Source organism: Gopherus flavomarginatus, chromosome 4, assembly GCF_025201925.1.
Source record: "Gopherus flavomarginatus isolate rGopFla2 chromosome 4, rGopFla2.mat.asm, whole genome shotgun sequence".
Taxonomy (NCBI): domain Eukaryota; kingdom Metazoa; phylum Chordata; order Testudines; family Testudinidae; genus Gopherus; species Gopherus flavomarginatus.
This window is the reverse complement of record NC_066620.1, coordinates 70,442,505-70,466,180: the sequence shown is the minus strand read 5'-3', so window position 1 is coordinate 70,466,180 and position 23,676 is coordinate 70,442,505. Positions and strand designations below refer to the sequence as shown.

At 41.6% G+C, this 23,676-nt stretch overlaps 1 protein-coding gene across 6 annotated transcripts in view; it reads left to right on the top strand.

The window, feature by feature from the left end:
* Positions 1 to 23,676, top strand: part of CRIM1 (cysteine rich transmembrane BMP regulator 1) — a 321,806-nt gene that overhangs the window by 285,469 nt on the left and 12,661 nt on the right. For all 6 annotated transcript variants that reach the window (XM_050950291.1, XM_050950290.1, XM_050950288.1 and 3 more), the window contains 4 exons: positions 8,189 to 8,404; positions 12,154 to 12,375; positions 16,101 to 16,295; positions 17,449 to 17,571. In XM_050950291.1, the coding sequence (XP_050806248.1) occupies positions 8,189 to 8,404; positions 12,154 to 12,375; positions 16,101 to 16,295; positions 17,449 to 17,571 (756 nt within the window). The remainder of the gene's footprint in view (positions 1 to 8,188; positions 8,405 to 12,153; positions 12,376 to 16,100; positions 16,296 to 17,448; positions 17,572 to 23,676) is intronic.

The window sequence follows — 23,676 nt, the reverse complement described above, 5'->3', positions numbered from 1 at the left end:
CAATTTATCAAGAAACTCCCTCAACAACATAGGGAGGAGTCTGTTGTACCTGAGGGACAGTTGGTAGCTCATCCATCACTGCAGGTGACATTAGATGTGTTTTACATAAGAGCACAGTTAGTTGCTACCCTCCTTTGCCATGTGCAGGGCTTCATGGCTACAATATTCAGTAATACTGAAGGAGGTTCAGGGAGCAGTTGAGGCCCTGAGCTCTCTTAAAAATCAGAGAGAGAATCTCCATTCTTTGGGAGTCCATGTGACAGCCCCTAGGAGAAAGCACGCCAGGTCACAAAACTACACAAATACCCTCCACTTCTTATTACAACCCACAAAGATCATCAGAGTCACCAAAGAAGAAGCAGAGGTTGCAATGCAGAAAGGCTTCGGCTTTTTTCTCCTCTACTACACACCCTGTGTCCACCTTACAGCAGTAAGTTTGATGCCATAATTGAGAGCTCAGTGCCTACGCTGCTAGTTTTAATACAACAGGGCAAACCCAACGAGCCCGAATCAATTGGCCTGGGCTCTGAGACTCACTGCCAAGGGTCTTTTTTTGCCATGTAGCTGTACCCTCAGAATTCTGGGTCTTATAGCCTTGTGCATTACATCACACAGCATGTCAGACTTCACCTACACTCCATGCAAGAGGGCTGAAATCAGTGTATCTTCCCAACAAACATCACATGGACAGGAGAGTGAAGTTCACCCAAGAAGTTCTCTCATCACTAAATTAGTGGAAGGACGCCTCATCACGGCATACCCATTTCTCCACCTCTGCCTACCAAGATGCTGGTGACTCGTTCCTTTGTGCTTGATTTGCGAGCTCACCTGGACACTTAAAAGCCCAAGAACTCTGGACACACAGAGACTTCTGCACATAAACATCCTAGAGCTTAGAGCTATTTGTCTAACATGTGCAGCATGTCTTCGTATGCTAGGTGGGCTAACAGTTCAGATAATGACAAACAACACAATAGCATTGTTCTATGTCAGCAGACTGGGAGGTGCATGATCATCCCCCACCTTTGTGAAGAAACTTTTTGCCTCTGGAACACATGCATTTGTTACCAAATCACACCAGATCTTTATCTACCACATGTACAGAATGTCATAACAGACCAGCTCAGCAGGCAATTCACAGGTGACCATAAATGGACTGCCAGTGACTCGGTCCTGCAAAGTATTTTACACGGGTGGGGATACCCAACCAACAGTAAACTTGTTTGCGTCAGATTAATACAAGTAATGCTAAATGTTCTGTTAAAAGGGGCGCTCTGAGTCCAGGGTCCTTGTCCAATGCTCTTCTCATCTCATGGATTCCAGGGATGATGTATGCCCATCCACCAGGTCCTAAGGAAATTCAGACAGGTTTCAGCAGGTCGTGTTAGCCACATCTTGGCTCAGTCAGTTTTGGTATTCAGACCTGAATGAGCCTGTCAGTTCAGCCACCAATAACATTACCTGTTTTACCTGACATGATCTCCCAAAATAAAGGTCAGATCGTATATCCAGACCCCAGCATCATTGTATCTGACAGTGTGGATGCTAGCTTATTAACTACAATCAAAAGAAGTCCAGAATATATTGGTGCATAGCAGGAGAGACTTTACTAGACTGACCTATGCAGTCATATGGAAGCAGGTCCCAATCTGAACAGCATAGTGTCACTTGTCTCCCATAGAATCTCCGATTTGTACTATTCTGAGCTATCTGCTATCAAAAAGCATTCAGGGCTGTTCCTTAAGCTCTTTAAGAGTACAGTTAGCAGAAGTATCAGCACATCCTCCTCCTGTCCAAGGTCATAGCATATTTTCTCATCCTACAAATTGCTAGATTCCTCAAGGGCCTCATTCATGTGTTTCTCAGTTTGGAGCCCCTCTTCTTTCTGGGACCTCAATATAGTTTTAGCCTGGTTAATGGGACCTCATTTTGAGCCCGTAGCAACTTGCTCCATATACTATCTATGAAAACAGCTGTTTTTAGTAGTTATAACAGCAGCTCGAAGCGTGGGGGAAATTCAGGCCTTCATGGCTGGTCCACCTCACCAGTAATCCATAAAGACAGTGACCCTCTAGGCCCCACTCTGTTTTCACAAAAAAAAGTCTCGAATGTTCATTTAAATTAGATAGTTCACCTGCCAGATTTCTTTCCCAAGCCCCTCTCCAACTAAAGGCAAGACAAACTGCACACTGTTGGCGTACTTAGGGCTCTCTCATATTATCTTGGCAGAACAAGACGATTCAGGAGCTCCACCAGTCTGCTTGTAGCATTTGTAGCTAGAATGCAAGAATCAGGCAATGTCTACCCAAAGCTGGTCTAAACAGGTATTTAATTGTATCAAAACATGACATAAATTAGCTGGATTAGATCCGCTCATGCAGGTTAGATCCAATTTCACCAGGTCACAGGCAGCTTCTGCTGGGTTTTTTGAGAAGCGTACAAATTTCAGAAATTTACAGGGCAACTGTGTGGGATCAGTCCCCATTTTCACCCAGCACTCTTCCATAGTTGTGGCTTCAAGATCTGACACCCACTTTAGTAGAGCTGTGCTGCAGTCACTATTTAAATAAGACTCCTAGCACCCACCTCCTGATTGTGAGGTCACCATTAGCTCATCACCAGCAGTAAAAACAGTGTGGACAATCACACTAAGAGGAAACAATTACTTACCCTGCAGCAACTGTGGTTCTTCAAGGTGTGTTGCCCATGGGGATTCCATGACCCACCCTCCTCCTCCACTGCTGTGGCATCCTGTACTATATGGATTCTGTTTTGGCAAAGGAGCTGAGGGATGTTTGGGCCTGTTCTGCCGTTTATGCCTTTGAATTGGTGAGGGGGAGGACATCCAGAGTGTATGTATGGCCCCAACAGCACTGCTGGCCAAAAGAAACCAGCCTCACGCACATGGGACATGTCTCTAAGAACTACAGTTTCTGTAGGGTAAGTAACTCTCCTTTCCCATGTACTTGATGGCAGGTTGGACCTAGATTCTGGGATACTTGGTAAAAATTCTTGCAAGTCTCTGGCAGTTTCAGATAAATTTTAAAAATGGATAATGAATAATATCGAATCAGTTGAGGTTGCTTTGTTTTTATATTTGTTTATATTAGAAGAGCCCCATATTTTCAGTTTTTGATACGTTACAGATTTTTGTATGGACAAAGCATTACTACATCGCAGAAGATGTTTGGAGAAAGCAGGTTAGGCAGCTGGGTCAGTTTAGAATTATGGGATAAGCACATTAGCTGAATGTGTCTGCCAAAATGGTCACCAGTGAAATAGTTAACAAGGTTGATGCTTACGTTTTCAGTTCTAAATTTCCGCATTAACAATTTACAGATATGAATGGGGCAGCTCATCCCTATCATCAAAGTTGCTGTTTTTCAGGCTGTTTGCGAATATTGTATTGGTTTATGCTCAGTTTCATGTTTTGGTTATTTTGGCAACCATGAAGAGTAGAAACATTGTTCAGAATGAAAGCTTAGATTCTGGAGTACAGTTCTTTGGCAACGGACAGATTCTGTGCACATTCCACTGCCAGAGAAGCACAGAAAATACTGTGCCCTAAACATTGTGAGTTTTTTGTCTGATTCTTTGTACTTGCAGCTTGAGGCTAGCTAGACACCCTGCCCTGCTGCACTTTCTACTTTTCTTGGAAGGCTGCACATAAGTCAGAATACAGCAGAGCCACCCACATTTTAACTGCCAATAGTTTACTCCTTTACTGTATCTACATTATTACAGACACCCCCTGGGTTACGCAAACCCGACGCATGCAAATCTACACTTACAGAAAAAGTTCCGTAAGCTAGAAATAGGAAGTTTGGTTGTTTTTTTTGCGTAATGGTCAGGTATACGTTTCCGACTTAGGCAAAATTTGAGTTACGCAAGGCGTCCCAGAATGGAACGCTTGCATAAGTCGAGGAGCATCTGTACATATTAATGCTGAGGATAAACTAAATGGCAGTAGTGTTATGGAATGCTGTAGGTTTCAGCAGGGAGTCAGAGGAAAGGAGTCATTACATCCCATTGCTGGAGTGTTTTTCAGAGCCCGTGAGGCTGAATAGGAGAGTGACCAGGGTATCATCCTTCTCTGTGTGTGTGGCAGCAAGGCTTCCAAAATGATCAGGTATTCAGGAACCAGTTGTAGAGCATATTTGACTATCCAGCCAGGTACTGGTTCAGGAACATTATACGCCTCGCCTTGTCATAATTTTGCCGTAACTCAATTGCAACAGTTGTTTCCATGCTAAGGGAGTGAGAAGCAAAATTTGATGTTGAGCAGTGCTACCTGATTATGCTATTTTGATGATAAGCCCTAGATAAATTGCTGTATATTAGATTGGTTTGCGGTTTTGCAGAATGCCCACATCTAAAATCAGAGGGGTAGCCATGTTAGTCTGGATCTGTAAAAGCAGCAGAGAGTCCTGTGGCACCTTATAGACTAACAGACATTTTGGAGCATGAGCTTTCGTGGGTGAATACCCACTTCGTCAGATGCATGTAGTGGAAATTTCCAGGGGCAGGTACATATATGCAGGCAAGCTAGAGATAATGAGGTCGTTTAATCAGGGAGGATGAGGCCCTGTTCTAGCAGTTGAGGTGGGAAAACCAAGGGAGGAGAAACTGGTTCTGTAATTGGCAAGCCATTCACAGTCTTTGTTTAATCCTGAGCTGATGGTGTCTCATTTGCAGATGAACTGAAGCTCAGCAGTTTCTCTTTGAAGTCTGGTCCTGACATTTTTTTGCTGCAGGATAACCACCTTAAGGTCTGCTATAGTGTGGCCAGGGAGGTTGAAGTGTTCTCCTACAGGTTTTTGTATATTGCCATTCCTAATATCTGATTTGTGTCCATTTATCCTTTTCCGTAGCGACTGTCCAGTTTGGCCGATGTACATAGCAGAGGGGCATTGCTGGCATATGATGGCGTATATTACATTGGTGGACGTGCAGGTGAATGAACCGGTGATGGTGTGGCTGATCTGGTTAGGTCCTGTGATGGTGTCGCTGGTGTAGATATGTGGGCAGAGTTGGCATCGAGGTTTGTTGCATGGATTGGTTCCTGAGCTAGAGTTATATGGTGCGGTGTGCAGTTACTGGTGAGAATATGTTTCAGGTTGGCAGGTTGCCTGTGGGCAAGGACTGGCCTGCCACCCAAAGCCTGTGAAAGTGTGGGGTCATTGTCCAGGATGGGTCGTAGGTCCCTGATGATGCGTTGGAGAGGTTTTAGCTGGGGACTGTATGTGATGGCCAGTGGAGTCCTGTTGGTTTCTTTCTTGGGTTTGTCTTGCAGTAGGAGGCGTCTGGGTACACGTCTGGCTCTGTTGATCTGTTTCCTTATTTCTTCATGCGTGTATTGTAGTTTTGAGAATGCTTGGTGAAGATTTTGTAGGTGTTGATCTCTGTCTGAGGGGTTAGAGCAGATGGGTGGAACAGAACAAAGAGGAGAGAGAGCGCCATCATGAAGAATCCCCTAGCTACCACCTGAGCTGGAACAAGAACTGTACCAGAGGAAAGAATTGGGCCCAGGCCCGGAAGGTGTCCTGTCTGAGGAAAAAACTTACTGAAGCATCTCTAAGGTTAACAATATGTGATGCAAGTCCAGACTCCCTGAAACATTCAAGAAAGCTGCAGATGGAGGACTACCGACCGCTATGCCTACCTTCATGCCTCCAGCTTCCATCCCGGGCACATCACACGATCCATTGTCTACAGCCAAGCACTGAGGTACAACCGCATCTGCTCTAACCCCTCAGACAGAGACCAACACCTACAAAATCTCCACTAAGCATTCTCAAAACTACAATACCCGCATGAGGAAATAAGGAAACAAATCAACAGAGCCAGACGTGTACCCAGAAGCCTCCTACTGCAAGACAAACCCAAGAAAGAAACCAACAGGACTCCACTGGCTATCACATACAGTCCCCAGCTAAAACCTCTCCAACGCATCATCAGGGACCTACAACCCATCCTGGACAATGACCCCACACTTTCACAGGCTTTGGGTGGCAGGCCAGTCCTTGCCCACAGGCAACCTGCCAACCTGAAACATATTCTCACCAGTAACTGCACACCGCACCATAGTAACTCTAGCTCAGGAACCAATCCATGCAACAAACCTCGATGCCAACTCTGCCCACATATCTACACCAGCGACACCATCAAGGGACCTAACCAGATCAGCCACACCATCACCGGTTCATTCACCTGCACGTCCACCAATGTAATATACGCCATCATATGCCAGCAATGCCCCTCTGCTATGTACATCGGCCAAACTGGACAGTCGCTACGGAAAAGGATAAATGGACACAAATCAGATATTAGGAATGGCCATATACAAAAACCTGTAGGAGAACACTTCAACCTCCCTGGCCACACTATAGCAGACCTTAAGGTGGCCATCCTGCAGCAAAAAAACTTCAGGACCAGACTTCAAAGAGAAACTGCTGAGCTTCAGTTCATCTGCAAATGAGACACCATCAGCTCAGGATTAAACAAAGACTGTGAATGGCTTGCCAACTACAGAACCAGTTTCTCCTCCCTTGGTTTTCCCACCTCAACTGCTAGAACAGGGCCTCATCCTCCCTGATTGAACGACCTCATTATCTCTAGCTTGCCTGCATATATATACCTGCCCCTGGAAATTTCCACTACATGCATCTGACGAAGTGGGTATTCACCCACGAAAGCTCATGCTCCAAAATGTTTGCTAGTGTATAAGGTGCCACAGGACTCTTTGCTGCTTTTACACATCTAAAATAGGCAGCAAAGAGTCCCGGGGCACCTTATAGACTAACAGACGTATTGGAGCATGAGCTTTTGCGGGTGCATGCATCCGACGAAGTGGGTATTCACCCACCAAAGCTTATGCTCCAATACATCTGTTAGTGTATAAGGTGCCACAGGACTCTTTGCTGCTTTTACAGATCCAGACTAACATGGCTACACCTCTGATACTTGACACATGTAAAATACGCTACTTGCTGAGACAAATAGCTTTATTCAGATATGCAGTTAGTCATAAGCCGTGGATAAAATAAGATAATCCTGATCTAATGCAGTCCTGTATCATTACCAGAAGTTCCTACCACTAACTCTTTTCTTGGAGGATGATGTCCTCATGGAAAAATTATTAGCATCCCAGCAAAGGTAGCTGGTATATGAAAATGGGCAAAGACTGATCCTGTGCTATTCCGTATGCTCCAATTTTTTACAGGGCTGGTTTGAAAATATAAATGAAGAGGAAGTATCCCCTTCTTGGGATGCAGCTGCTTGTGGGACAGCTGGCATGGGGCTATCTGCAGCATTGCACTGCTTGTGAGCTAATAAGCTGACATCTTCTGTGTCCAAGTTATTACAATCACCCTGAACACTTTGTCCCTTTCACATTTATACTCTTCTTCTTGTAGATATCACTTCAGCCTCCTTAATCATTTTATGTACAATACTCTGGAGAAGGAATATCGCCTCCCACTTCAGTGCACATGGACCAAAATTGCATTGATATTTTTGGCTTCACGATTCTCTGCGAGCTCATGTGTAAAATGTTCTGCCCATCAGTCCTTAATATTTATATATAAATCACCGACTTCCGTGTTCAGTAGCAGAGGTTCTCAACCAGGAGAGCACGTTCCCTTAGGGGTGGGGGCAGGGTATCAAACGTCTAATAATTCAGTAAGACAGAAGACCATCCAGGGCAAATCTGAGTGAGTTGCATTGAGAGCCCAAGTACCAGGCTGTATCTTTCTCACTGTAGTGACCAGGCAGGAAGAGGGGGTGTGCTCCAAGTTTAAAAAAACTGCTAAGGCAGGGTGTGATTCAAAAAAGGTTAAGAACTCCTGTTCTACAGCTATTTCATTGTGTGCCCATGTTTAATTGGTTTCTCAGATGTATATTAGCTTGCTTTTTTTTTTTTTTTTTTTTTTTTTTTTTTTTAAATAAGTGGAGTCTCTCATTACTTTCTCTCTCTCATTTCTACCACCTTTTGCCATAATGATACACACACAGTCTCATTTATACAGCTGCTTTTTCAGGTAACTTTACTTGACTTTGTTACAGTTGTTCTTACTTTTGGACTATTATTTTTTATAATATAAAAAGTAATGCACATTGGTTGTATTTTATTGATGATAGTCCCAACATATTTTCATTTGTTTGCCTATTAATTCTCTTCTTTTCCTAGATGAATCTATTGTGCAGAAGCCAGAGCTCAGCAATCCATCTATCTGCCATGCTCCAGGAGGAGAGTACTTTGTAGAAGGAGAGACATGGAATATTGATTCCTGCACGCAGTGTACATGCCATAGCGGACGCGTTCTGTGTGAAACTGAAGTCTGCCCACCTCTTCTTTGTCAAAACCCCATCCGTACACAGGATTCCTGCTGTCCACAGTGCCCAGGTAAGCATGATCTACCAGTTACCAGCATAGGCCTTTCTGGATCTTCTGCAAAACCCCATGAAATTGGCAATAAATATGTAGACTTGAATAGAGTCAACTGCTGGTTCTGTGATTGCACAGGAGCAGTCCCTATAGCCATCATCAATGACAGTTTCTTGAGAAGGATGTCCAAAACCTTTTGTAGCAATATCTGCTTAAAACACTGAACATTTAAAAAAAAAAATAAAGAATGGATGCGCTAAGGAGCAATGGTGTCAATAGCACTCACTTTATGTGAGGGTAAGCACCAGAGGATTGGAAAAGTGCAAATGTTGTCTCAGTTTCCACAAAGATTGGATGAGGATGAGAAAGTAATCCTGACAAATACTGTCTCTCAAATCTAACTTGTATCCCTATTAAAACAATGAAGGAAGTATTAAGAAACATTTAAACTAATTGGAGGGAATTCAGAGAAGAGTAACTAAAATGAATAAGGGACCAGAGAGACTGATTTATGAAGGATTAAAAGAGCTAAATATGCATAGCTTGGCCAAACTGTGAGTAAGTTTAAGCTAGCTGTCTACAAGTATAGAAGACTATAAGTGCCAAAAAGGGAAAATAGAATAGATTTGAGTAAAGGAGGTGTAGTTTGATAACGGTTAATGATAAACAGCAATATTTCAAATGAGGGGGAATTGGCCACTGGCATTAGAGGGAGTTATCTTAGTTAGGCCTAGTTTTATTTGATACCCATACAAAAGATGAGAGAATAAGATTAAACAGCATGTTACACAAGGACCAGATTGTGGCTGACTATACATGGTGTGGAAGAGAGGGAAAGAGGTCACAAGGAACCTCCCTTCCCCCAAATCCTCGTGTCCCTATACAGGGACCAGCCACAGTGTAACCAAAAAACAGTCACTGCTTTGTGCTGATGGTACCACCATCCTTCCTTAGCTGTGTGGAGCGAGGGGCTGTAATCCTCTGTGGCAGCCAGAAAAGTGGGCCAGACATAGCAGAAACACATACTGCGCCTGTTTTAAAGGTGACTGAGCTGCCACTACAGGGCATCAGCCTGATTGAGGAGTCAGTAAGAATTCCTCCAGGGGATCAAACTGCAGTGCAGCCCATCCCATCCTCCTTCCCCAAATGCAGGGCTGGCTCTTTATAGCACAGTCCAGCCCAAAGTCTGCCAATACTAGTAAATTGTGAGATTTGCAAAAAGAAGAGTATTAAGATAAAAGAATGTAAGGAGCTTAGAAGTAGGTAAACTTCAAAAGTTCTGGTTCAAATAGTGAAGCAGTTCTCAAACTGTGGGTCGGGACCTCAAAGTAGGTCGCAGCCCAATTTTAATGGGGTTTCCAGGGCGAGCATTAGACTTGCTGGGACCCAATGCAGAAGCTGAAGCCCTAGCTCCAACCCCACCTGGGACTGTGGGGTTCAGGCTGCAGCCTCCTCTTACCCCCACCCAGAGTGGCAGGGCTCGGGCTGTGCCCCCCTCCGAGGGTCATGTAGTATCTTTGTTGTCAGAAGGGTGCAATGAAGTTTGAGAACCCTGAAATACTGGTCCTGTAGCTCCCATTATCCAAGAAGTATCAAATTACTCAAACCTCCATTGGCCAAGATTTTAAAAAACTGGTACCTACAGTTATTCTCCTAAGTTTATATATTGGCAGCTCAGTAGGTGGCCTGATTTGTAAGAGTTGAACACCTACCAGCTCTCATTGACATCACTGGGGCATTTCTGGGTTTCTTAGCACTTCTGAAAGTCAAGTCACTTAGCTGTCAAGATATGGACTTAAATTCCCATGGGGAGATTTTCATAGGCACAGAGGCCAGGAAAGTCCACCTCCTGGATTCCTCCATGAACACATGCGAGTTCCAGTTTCACAAAGCAAATTCAGGGTTTGTCAGAGACTGAAGACATGGGCAATCATGCCTCATGCGTGGAGCAGGAATCAGGCCTCATGCGTGGAGCACGAGTCAGTAGACAGAAATCAGAGCCAAGGGTCAGAGCTGGTTTACCTGGAATGAGGCCAGGCAGGGGCAAGGCTGAGCTGGAGGAAGGAACAAGACAGGAGCAAGGCTGGGAAACAAGCAGGGACAGGAGCTATTTCAACCACTGGCAAATACTTTGAACAGCCACTGAACTGCTGCTACTGGGCTTAAGAGCTGGTCTGCTGACTCTTCCTATCTATCAGTGGTGTAGCCAATCAGGCCACCTACAACAAGCCAGCTGTGCTCACTAGATTGCCCAGAGACTAGCTCTGCTGCAGGCCCTGATTCCTGATAGGGTTCTTATATACATTTGAGTTTCTACAGAGAATATTTGTTACACTGTAAAGTTAGTGGAGATTAGAACTAATTGGGAAGTGATATTTTCTTCCACAAAAAGTTTTGGTTTCTCCTTGAAAACATGAAACCAACGTAAAGCAAACCAAAAAAAAAAAGTATTAAATTTCATTTTCAGTTTTTTCAATGAAAGCGCAAATATTTTCTTCCAAAATAAATGTTGCAGGGTGGGGGAAAGAGGGATTTTATTTTTGACTAAACTTCATTTTTTATGTCAATTTTTTTTTGACCTGCTGTAGTGACATGCAGTGCCTTGTTCCTCTCTGATTTGTGCACATGAACTCTATTCTTGGTGCAAGTGCATGCAACATCCCACTTCTTTGGCTAGCAGGATTCATCAGGGAACCCCGCCTCAACACATCCAGAAGGCATAAAGGGCAGAGCAGGCCTAGCTGCCCCTTATTTCCTTCTTACCAGCCATGGCAGGGAGATGAAACCTCTGCAGTGTTCACCTGCTTCTCTGTGACTCTGTTGCAGTTAGAGTTAGTGATTAGTTAGTATAGTTAAAGGTAGGTAGTTAACTCTTAGTTGGCTTGAAAAAATGAGAGAAAATTTTGTATATTTATTTTACTAATTTTCCTTAAGTAGTTAGTAGGCGCAATGCTCAACCCTCCTTTCCTCAGGTATTGGGATTAGATCTGCTAAGGCAGAAGCAAAATCTCTGGATCCCTGGAATTTAATACATGTCCTTCCTCTGATGTTTCTGTGCTACTCAACGATAGGCACAGGAAGTGCCTTTTTTCTTTAGGCAAAGGACACAAGGAATTCAGGTCTGCCAATATCTCAGTAACAAATCACGGAAGGGAAGATCACCCAAGCAGGTGACCCGCTTGATTCAAATAACCTTTGTCAAAATGGGACTCAGTCAGTAGAAAAAAATCCTCACTTACTCTACATGGAACTCAGGCCACACATTTCACAGAGGCTTCCAGATAGGGCTGTCTTGTAGCCTTTATTGAAGTAGGACTAGTAGCACCCACCGCTGAGCAAAAAACAACTGCCCAATAGTCATCAAACAGACATCCATGTGGACAGGTACTCAAAGGAGAAAGAATGGTTATTTACCTTATGGTAATTCTTGTTCTTCAAAATGTGTTCTCCAAATGGGTACCATGACCTGCCTTCCTTCCCTGTAACTATGGAGTCCTACTGTTCTGGAATTCTGTATTGGTGAAGGAACTAACCAACAGTTAGGCCCACTCCATTCTATATGTCCTCGGGTAAGGAGATGCCAGGACATCTAGGGCACAGGTGCAGCCCCATTGGAAGCTGCTGGCCAAAAGAATCCAATCTCATGGATGGAATGCATGCAGACCAAGTGTGGAATCATGTAGACAAAAGATCTGAAAAGAATCACCGTAACTTTAAGGTAAGTAATCGTTTTTTACTTCTGCTGATCTGTCTATTCATATTTTTAGATGAACCTCTTCAGCCTTCCTCATCGAGCAATGAAAGCATGCCCAGTTACTGCAAAAATGATGAAGGAGATATTTTCCTGACAGCTGAGTCCTGGAAACCCAATGTCTGTACTAGTTGTATTTGCATGGATGGTGTGATTAGCTGCTACTCCGAATCTTGCCCACCAGTATCCTGTGAGAGACCTGTTTTGAGAAAAGGACAGTGTTGTCCTTATTGTATAGGTAAGCAATAAACAAAATAGTTTGCTTGGGAATAAGAAGAAAGAGGTATATTTTCAGTCAGTCGGAGGTACAGTCTCCTTTTGTGTTGGTGCAGTTTGTGCCTGCAATTGCATAGTAGGCAAAAATCTGCGTATTTGAATCTCTAGCTACCTGATTTGCACCTACAATGAGGTAATTAGTAAGGCAAAAATGCAGATGCAGCTTGCACCGAAAAATGGGAGATCACCCTTTTGAAAATTTACAACTTGGTCACTTATCACAGTTCATTAAAATATTAAAGAGAAATCCATCCTGATTGTATTTAATATCTTCTGTAATAATATGTAAGAGGATATAAGCAGCATATTAAATACAACTGTAGATAATGCTAAATTATTGTGAAAACTTGTAGAGGATAGAGACATTTTATGAAGGAATAAAAATAGGTTAGAAATATAGCTAGAAAAATGCTGAGTCAACATGGAAAAATGCAAGTTGTATTTGGAGAAAAATGCTTGGAAGCTGCTGAACCAACTGTGGGCAAGAGAGCCAGGCTAGGCTCCCTCCAAATATCTCTTAGACCTAGCAAATAGCCTGCTGGGGCCTTCTCCCACGTTGGGGAAAACCAGATGTGGCCGGATATCCTTTAACTCCATGTGGTAAATGGGGAAAGCAGAAGGAGAGAGACAGATGGGCCAGGCTTCTCACCACCACTCTCCAAGACCCAGTATCTGGTCCTTGCAGCCCATCCCTCGCCTCCAAATAACAGCTTTCTCCTGCTGCTAGCCAAGATAATAAAACCTATAAGTCAAGCGCTAGAAATCTGAAGGGGAGCTGTAAACCTGACATTTCCTAACTTTTCAGTGCTTAACTTTGCAATCAAAATAACATACTTTTGCTGTAGTTAATATTTGTATGTCATAAAACATTATAGCACCTTATATTCAAGGATTACCCAATGTTCTACAGCAAATTGAAGAAGTGAAGTGCTATATATTAATAGTGTTGTTATTAAGTATCAAAATATTTCAAAACCACACTCAGCATACCCCTATGATTGAGATAAATATTATTATACCTATTATATAGATGGGTAAAATGAGCCCTATCTACTGAAACATCGGTTCCACTGCCTCTCATTTTTTTTATTGCATTTCTTTGAATTCCCTCCATATTTTTCTCCACTTCTTCCTGGAAATGAGGGTCACAAAACTGAAATATCATAAGTGCTTTCTGATCAGTGCAAAGGACTGTATCACTTCACCTTGTTCATAGTATGATATTTCTGCATAGGATACCCTAAATTGTAGTTCTTTGCATTTAAAAAAATCATTTGCCATCTGCTACCTGATATGTCTGTTAGTCTATAAGGTGCCACAGGACTCTGTCACTTATTAGAGATCCAGACTAACACGGCTACCCCTCTGATACTTAAATATCTAAGTTACTCTTTGTTGTACATGCTGCTTGTAAACTTTTTACGTTTCTCTTATCTTGGTAAAGGAAATAGTCTAGCTAGTTTTATTTTAATTTGTCACTTCATAGTCAATTTTACTTTTATATTCCTATGTACTAACACAGTGTTGCTCTGTTTCAGCTGCAAATACCTAAATTTTAGAGCAGTTATGAGCTGCTAATTTCCCTTTTTGTAACAACAATTCAATCCAGAATATAAAAGCAAAATTTCAACTACTGCTCAAACATAGTCTCCTAATGATGACTTATTTTCTCATACCAACTTACTACAGTATATTTTCTGTCAGAAAATGTTTTTATGGACACTGTAGATAAATATATTTCTATTGTTTTCCATTATTTTGTGTTCTTTGCACTGTGTATGCAATTAATTACTTGGTCTCATGGACTCTAGGAGCATGTTCACTAACATAAAGTTCCCTAATATAAAAGTTTGGCTATATAAAGACTGTATAGAAACTTTTTTGTTCCTTTTGTCTCCAAATTCCTTCCTCACTACTACTAGTATGAATGGTGGGGCAGACATCTGGGAAAAACAAAAACCTGGAACATTTATAAAATATGTCTTGCTCTTTTTGGCAGCTTTCAGTAGCTTTTCTTTGTTTATATTTGAAAATGTGGCTTTCATATGCTTCCTGTTGTTCTGCTTTTGGATGACTTCCTGAGCACTTCTCTAAAGCATCTCTTGCTGTACAGTCCTCCTTAGTATTTTTATCCCACAGTTGAGAGAGAATTTGGTAGGCAAAATCTGCAGGGTATCTTGCTCAGTTGTTGGAACTCTCAAAGCAGAGGTTCCACATTCTGTTTTTCATCATTTTTATTTTTGGATGCAGAGCATGATGGCTTTTAGACATCCATATTTAGTATAGCTACAAGTTCAGCAAGTCTTGTTTTGCAGGCCCTGCATCCTTTCCTCTGACTTTTCTATTACTTTTTCCATACATCTTGACTTTTTCCCAAATTCACCTTCCATGTTAAGCATTCTCCTTTCTTATGTAGAGAGACTGTTATTTCCCATTGAGAACCTCCCTCTTGCTTATAGGAGAGAAATGGAGAGCTATATGATGAGAGAGAAGATAACTAAGGTTGTCTTGCGCTTATTTTTGGCATGGTTTTTGCATTTGATTAATGGCTGGTTCAAACAAATGTCTTTTACTGGGGCCCATGGAAGCTATGAGAAGAGGTAGTTGGAGCTGTGCACCCCATCTTTCATGACCGCTTCTGCTGTACTTTCATCATCGGAAGGTAGGGTTGCACTTTTGTACATGGATCCCCTACTGCTTCTTTCTTCCCAGCTCCCACTGCATTGAAGACTCCTGACCTAGGAGCAATGGCTTCCATCTGTCTCCTGGTTCAAGTTTCAGTTGCGATGGAATCCACATGAATGAAAAAAACATTGAGGCTAGTCCTTTGTTAGGACTTCTACTCACTCATTTACTTTACCAGTTCATGAGCTCTAGCATCACTACTCTTCAATATTTTCTTTGTGTTAATTCCATAAAATGGGATCCACTCTGAGTCCTCTTCCTCCAAAGCACTCTGTGCAATGCCATATCCTTTGGTTTTGTTTGGCAAAATTCAATTTTTATTTTTATCATTTTGCTGGATAATATTGATCTTTATTTAATTTTTATCAATTTTAAATTTTAACAGTGTGTGTGAAAAATCTTAAAATAATAAAAACAGTGCCTAAACTCCTAAGCTTCTGATGCATATCAAGTGAAACCTGTTCTTAAATGTAACCTGGAAAGTTATCTGTATTTTCATACACTCTATTTCTCTCGCAAAGTGGAAAACAAACTCACTCATATCACTGAAAATAGAGCAATTCTTTTATTGTGAAAATATTAAAACTGTTAGTGTTTTACTTATATTTGTTTTGTCTATAGCATTGCACTCTTAGTGTCAGAATGGGTCTGATGCATGCATGCAAGATAACTGAAAGAGGAATGGAAATATATTGAATTTAACGCAATATTAGATTGCATTTTTTAAACAGAAAACCACTGTTGTGAAGTTTTATGTTCCTATTTTCTTTTTCCTTGTACATATGAAACTGGACTGGTTGCAAAAATTTCGCAGTTTTGTTAAGCGTCTGGTATTTTCACGTTTTACTGTCATAACTTATGCATTACGTAGTCAATGGATATGGGTTTAAAGTTTTAAGTAATTGGGCTCATGCCCTTTTTTTATTTGTTCCTCATTGGATTTTTTTTAATATGTTTATATTTTGCCATATCAAGTCATCATAGCCATTTTTTTTCCAACAGAAGATACAATACCAAAGAAGGTGGTTTGTCACTTTAGTGGAAAAACATATGCAGATGAGGAACGTTGGGACATTGACAGCTGCACACACTGCTACTGCCTGCAGGGTCAGACCCTTTGCTCCACTGTCAGTTGCCCCCCTCTACCCTGTGTAGAACCCATCAACGTTGAGGGAAGTTGCTGTCCCATGTGCCCAGGTAATAAAACCATGGTCCTAAATTTTACAAGTTATACTGTTGTCAGATGCTATAATCAGGCACAGATTATTGTCCTCTATTTGAATGTTGATTCACATTGAGCAACATATGCAAAGGATAACAGGCGTTGTTGATTATGTCACAAGAGACAGAGAGACACAGAACAACAACTCAGGAAACTGCATACTCACCACAGATAAGAAAGTGGTGCACAACAGTATAGTTCAAATCTCACATGTTCTGAGGAAGGACTGTTAACTCAAAGATTAACTGTTTTGCCATTGTTCTCTCCGAATGACCTTTCATTAAACTATTAGATAAGTGAAGGGTAAGAGGAAATATTTTGATTCCTCTGTAGACTCCACTGCTACCTAATGTTTCTGGTGCTCCACAAGTCTGGGATATTGTTTCAAATCATTTTTATTAATAACATTTTAAGTTGCTTATATGAGTACTTTCAGTTGTGACTTGCATGTAATGGGACAGTTTCTCAGCCATACACATAATGGAACCAAAGGAGTTTGGTGCAGCTTCCTGAATCTGGCCTGGCTTCTTATAGCGGTTTATACGTTTATTACAGCTGTTTTTACCTATGCAAGTTGTTATCCTCCAAGAGGCTATCTGCCAGTCAGAGAACTTCAGCCATGCCCCTACAAAGGGGGCTGCAAAAAAGTTGGTAATAGGAGCCAGTCATGCAACCCTACACCAGCTGCAGAGATCCAGCTGCTTATGCCACTAGAGCAGCACAAAGGGACCAGATTGTACTAGAGAATCTTGCCAAATATATTATGTGTTATGAAAAGATATTTTACTTGAAAAATTTAATACAAGACTGTCCCATTCAGTTTACACCGGCATAGTAGTACTGGTAGCAACCATTGGTATTCTGTACTTTATTAAATGAATTAAAAGATACGAAAATCCATTGCACAAACAATAACTTTCTAAATGTACTCAGTAAATAAATGACATAGCAGATAAAAAAAATTCTATAACCGTAATGATGAGAACTCCTGAACCACCAATAAGATCCACAGGGTTAAAAGAACAATCCACAAGAAACATTTTCTGAATTAAGAGCTCAGCATCTGTTCATAGGTACCGCAAAATGCTGATTTGGTGGATTGATAAAAATATTTATCTCATTTTGCAGAGATGTATGTACCTGAGCCCACCAACATCCCTATTGAGAAGACAAATCATCGAGGAGATGCTGAACTAGAAGCACCAATTTGGCCTACACCCAGTGAAAATGATATTGTCCATCTCCACAGAGGTGAGATCTAGCAGAGATTGTTAATTGTACTCTTAGGTCTGTGATTACTACACATGTCTTAGCACATCCATTTGTCTTGGGAAGAAAGTAAAGGTGTAAATGAGCCATCTTTTTGATAGGCTTGCAGAATATTAAGAAAAGATCTAGACATAATTTCTGTAGGACAAAAACCAGAAATAATTCAATCTAGCATTCTGTACTAGAAGCAGAATGCCTGAAATGTTTCATTATGTCAGAAACTTTTTATTTCAGAAGGTTGAAAAAGCCACTGGGGGGAAGCTGTTCTAGATTTGATTTTAACAAATAGGGAGGAACTCGTTGAGAATTTGAAAGTGGAAGGCAGCTTGGGTGACAGTGATCATGAAATCATAGAGTTCACAATTCTAAGGAAAGGTAGAAGGGAGAACAGCAAAATAGAGACAATGGATTTAAGGAAGGCGGATTTTGGTAAGCTCAGAGAGCTGATAGGTAAGGCCCCATGGGAATCAAGACTGAGGGGAAAAACAACTGGGGAGAGTTGGCAGTATTTCAAAGGGACACTATTAAGGGCCCAAAAGCAAGCAATTCCGCTGGGTAGGAAAAATAGAAAATGCGGCAAGAGACTAGCTTGGCTTAACCATGAGATCTCGCATGACCTACAAAATAAAAAGGAGTCATATAAAAAATGGAAACTAGGTCAGATTACAAAGGATGAATATAGGCAAACAACACAGGAATGCAGGGGCAAGATTAGAAAGGCAAAGGCACAAAGTGAGCTCAAACTAGCTATGGGAATAAAGGGAAACAAGAAGACTTTTTATCAATACATTAAAGCAAGAGGAAGACCAAAGACAAGGTAGGCCCACTGCTCAGTGAGGAGGGAGAAACAGTAACAGGAAACTTGGAAATGGCAGAGATGCTCAATGACTTTTCTGTGTTTCGGTCTTCATCGAGAAGTCTGAAGGAATGCCTAAAATGGTGAATGCTAATAGGAAGGGGGTAGGTTTGGAAGATAAAATAAAAAAAGAACAAGTTAAAAATCTCTTAGAAAAGTTAGATGCCTGCAAGTCACCAGGGCCTGATGAAATGCATCCTAGAATATTCAAGGAGCTAATAGAGGAGGTATCTGAACCTCTAGCTATTATCTTTGGAAAATCATAGGAGACAGGAGAGATTCCAGAAGACTGGAAAAGGCCAAATATAGTGCCCATCTATAAAAAGGGAAATAAAGAAAACCCAGGAAACTACAGACCAGTTAGTTTAACTTCTGTGCGAGGAAAGATAATGGAGCGAGTAATTAAGGAAATCATCTGCAAACACTTGGAAGGTGGTAAGGGGATAGGGAATAGCCAGCATGGATTTGTAAAGAACAAATCGTGTCAAACCAATCTGATAGCTTTGATAGGATAACGAGTCTTGTGGATAAGGAAGAAGCGATGGATGTAGTATACCTAGACTTTAGTAAGGCATTTGATACGGTCTCGCATGATATTCTTATCAATAAACTAGGCAAATACAACTTAGATGGGGCTACTATAAGGTGGGTGCATAACTGGCTGGATAACAGTACCCAGAGTAGTTATTATTCGTTCCCAATCCTGCTGGAAAGGTATAACAAGTGGGGTTCCGCAGGGGTCTGCTTTGGGACCGGCTCTGTTCAATATCTTCATCAACAACTTAGATACTGGCATAGAAAGTACGCTTATTAGGTGTGCACATGATACCAAACTGGGAGGGATTGCAACTGCTTTGGAGGATAGGGTCATAATTCAAAATCAACTGGACAAATTGGAGAAATGGTCTGAGGTAAATAGGATGAAGTTTAATGAAGACAAATGCAAAGTGTTCCACTTAGGAAATAACAATGAGTTTCACACATACAGAAAGAGAAGAGACTGTCTAGGAACCAGCACTGCAGAAAGGAATCTAGGGTTTATACTGGGCCACAAGCTAAATGAGTCAACAGTGTGATGCTGTTGCAAAAAAAGCAAACATGATTCTGGGATGCATTAACAGGTGGTGTGAGCAAGACATGAGAAGTCATTCTTCCACTCTACTCTGTCCTGGTTAGGCCTCAACTGGAGTATTATGTACAGTTCTGGGTACCGCATTTCAAGAAAGATGTGGAGAAATTGGAGAGGGTCCAGAGAAGAGCAACAAGAATGATTAAAGGTCTAGAGAACATGACCTATGAAGGAAGGCTGAAGGAATTGGGTTTGTTTAGTTTGGAAAAGAGAAGACTGAGAGGGGACATGATAGCAGTTTTCAGGTATCCAAAAGGGTGTCATAAGGAGGAGGGAGAAAACTTGTTCTTCTTAGCCTCTAAGGATAGAACAAGAAGCAATGGGCTTAAACTGCAGCAAGGGAGGTTTAGGTTGGACATCAGGAAAAAGTTCCTGTCAGGGTGGTTTATATGCTGGAACAAACAGCCTAGGGAAGTTGTGGAATCTCCATCTCTGGAGATATTTAAGAGGAGGTTAGATAAATGTCTATCAGGGATGGTCTAGACAGTATTTGGTCCTGCCATGAGAGCAGGGGACTGGACTCGATGACCTCTCGAGGTCCCTTCCGTCCCTAAAGTCTGTGAATCTATGAATGCATGCCCATCCTTCAATTTTTTTTTATTTTAAAGCAGCAAAATAAACATTTAAAATAAGTTCCAGTATGTAATATTAAAAAGATTCTAATACACGTAACACTTGGCTACAAAACAAAGTAAATCAATAAAATAGTTTTGAAGTTTCTTCTTAAATACTGTCAGTCTGATTCTACCACCCTTGTTCACATTAAGTAGATTTACTCATAAGAGTAGTAGTGAATAAAATCAATGGCAGTATCCTCTTGGGAAGTGTGTCACAACTGGACCCTTAATAACCAAAAATAGGTGGTTGTCTAGGTTCTTGAAACCATCATCATAGTGCCAGCACCTTATAAATTTATTAAAATGAGCAGATCTCTGTACTGTATCTCTCTCCTTCCCCCATTAGGGTGGGAGATTTTTTTGTTTTTAAATATGTGGTTTTAATGATCAGTACTTGACGGATGTTATGATATAGAGGTTAAATTACCAACGTAATTTAAGAGAGTTGTTTGGCTTTACAGGAAGCCATGTGATGTGCACATAGCAATTGCTGCATTGAATGCTGACGAGTATGTGTTCAGCAGCGTCCACAAGACACTTGTTCTATTGGACTGGTGGCATTTGTCTCCCCTAGGCACTGCGTTGCTACCATAGAGGCAGATAATCCAATGGAACAAGTGTCTAGTGTGATGAACAGTGTTTAGAATGAAAAGTCAAATGAGCGTAGACACTATTAAAACGATTCTTTTGCTCAAGTTGAATGTTATAGACACCTGTTTTGGTGCTTTATGGGAAACAGAGCTCTGAACACTAAATTACTGGAATAAACCTCCACTTTAAGAAATATACACGTTGCTCTTCAGTCAGAAACTGGCAACAGCAGCATCTGCATGCATGTTTTTTTTAAGGTGAACTTTCTCTTTAGGGTCACGAAATACTCATGCAGAATGTTACCACAAGTGTGTCCTTGTTTTGTACTGTGATAAAAAGTCATTTTAGACCCATATCATCTTTGGCTGGGGAAGTTCAGCAGGGAGATACTGGATTTGTTGTCAGAGGAGATCATCAATATTTATTTTCAGGAGGACATGGTATCAGTATACCTTGAAGAAGCATCTGTTGAGCTTAGAATCTTTCCCATTATCACACTTTCTAGTGTTTTTCAAAAAAAAAAAAAAAAAATTACTGAGAAAGTAGTAGCAGAGCAACTCTGGTGATATCTGGGGTCCTCAGATTTTTTTGACTATGTCAGCATTGTTTTAGACCAGTGTATAGTATCGAGGCTGTGCAGTTTGCAGTGGTCGATCATCTCCCTTTGGCAGTAAAGATGTCCATACTAATTCTTTGAGACGTATCGGCTCTGTCTTCGATTGTTGTTGACTGAGTTATTGTTACTCGTATGTGGATCTGGCAAGCTCAGGATTTGGTCTCGAGTGACTTCATTCTTTTCGGTTTGAGAAGATCAAGAGCTGTTATTCATCAGCCCTCAAAGTTCTCTTGGCGAGGGTCATACACAAGTGTTGCCACCCCATCTGTTCAATATGTATCTGAGGCCACTAAAAATAATAGTAAAGAATCCTGTAATGCAGGATCTTGTTTGTAGGTGATACTCATCTCTGTATGTCTTTTCATCATACCTAGATGGTAGAGTTGGTCCCAGCTTTCCCAGTGTCTTCACTGTGGTTAGGCCTGGATAAGAGCTAGCATGCTGAAATACAACACCAATAATGTAGAGGGAACACTGGTACGCTGGGGAAAATAGCAAAAGGAAGTAGCAGAATCTATATTTATTCGCTTCCTCATCTGAGACACATTGTCTCCCTTTTGATACTTGGAGATACTGTGGGATTGTGAGCTGCTTCTCCATGTTCAGATAGCAATAATTAAAGCAGTTGTGCCTTCTCATCTCCAGATTGGATTTCTGAAATGCTGTCTATTTGGAGTTACTATTTTATTAGATATTATTTCTGCCCATGAGTTAGTAAAATCCAAGCTCTTATGTTGAACTTTCTGTACGTTGTTTTTCATGCTGATAGTCTCATTCAGACTGTGTCATAAACTCGTTCCAAAGATGGTTGGCATTTTCATCATAACCAGTATATTCACCTACCAGTTTTCTCCCCTAGACCCCATAATTTCAGCAGAAAGAAAGCTTAATATCTTATATTTTAAAAGAGCTCTTTAATACTACTTGAACAGAATGAGACTTTTAGGTCAATTCTTAGATTGTTTATAGCATTTAGTGGCAGAGCTAAGGGCAAATCTGCATCTTCCAGAGTCTAAATGGATTGTGCGAGCTGTATGAGGGTAGCTTACGAGACTATTAAACTGAATCTTCCTTCAAACATTTCAGCTCATTCTGCCAGAACACTGACTTCATCAATGACATGTTCCCTCTCATAGAAATATGTACAGCAGCTACATGATCTTCAGTTCAAATTCTTACTAGACACTACTCATTAGAGGCATCATCAAGAGTGAACACTCGAATTGGAAGAGCAGTCCTACAATCTTTGTTCCAGTAAATTCCTCGCTCACACCCTAAGGTGTTGAATTGCTTGCTAGCAGGCGCAGCTTCAGACACCAGTGTGCCAAGCACGTTCCTGGGGCGGCAAGCCATGGAGGGTGCTCTGCCGGTCGCTGCAAGGGCGGCAGACAGGTTGCCTTCAGCGGCATGCCTGCGGAGGGTCTGCTGGTCCCGCAGTTTCGGTGGACCTCCCGCAGGCGTGCCACTGAATCCACGGGACCGGAGATCTCCTGCAGGCAAGCCGCCAAAGGCAGCCTGCCTGCCGTGCTTGGAGCGGCAAAATACCTAGAGCCACCCCTGCTTGCTAGACACCATTAGTGGGATCCACATGTATAGGAGCTTGAAGAAACAATAATTGTTACTCAGCTCTACAGTAACTGTGGTTCTTCTAGATGGTCTGTTTATGTGGATCCCACAATCTACCCTCCATCCCTGCAGATCGTATTTTATTATTGACACTTGGAGCATCAGAAAAATTGGTTAGTATTTGAGGTCATTCTGCTCTTGGGAGGAGGAGCACAAGAGCATGAGATATATGCATGTATGACCCCTAGAGGGCACTTCTAGAGAAAAAATGTCTGATCTCCTATGTAGGGGCACCAGCACGCCATGAGTGGATTCCACATGCACAGACCATCTTGAAGAATCAGTTACTGTAAGAAAAGTAACCATTTTTTCCAGTATGTGCCTTGATTGAAAGAATGCACCTGAGGTGAGCCTCAAGGCTACTCCAATAAAAATTCTGCTGAATTAACATCCCAGAGTGTGTGAAGGCACCAAGATTTCTGTATTAATCAACCCAGAGGAAAGGGACATCAAGAAGCAAAAATAATTTAAGGAAAAAAACAGCATAAATTATTTTTTGCCTTAAATGCCATGTCTGAAGATACTGAAAAAGCAACGAGGAGTCCTTGTGGCACCTTAGAGACTAACAAATTTATTTTGGCATAAGCTTTCATGGGCTAGAACCCACTTCATCAGATGCATGAAGTGGAAAATACAGGAGCAGGTATAAATA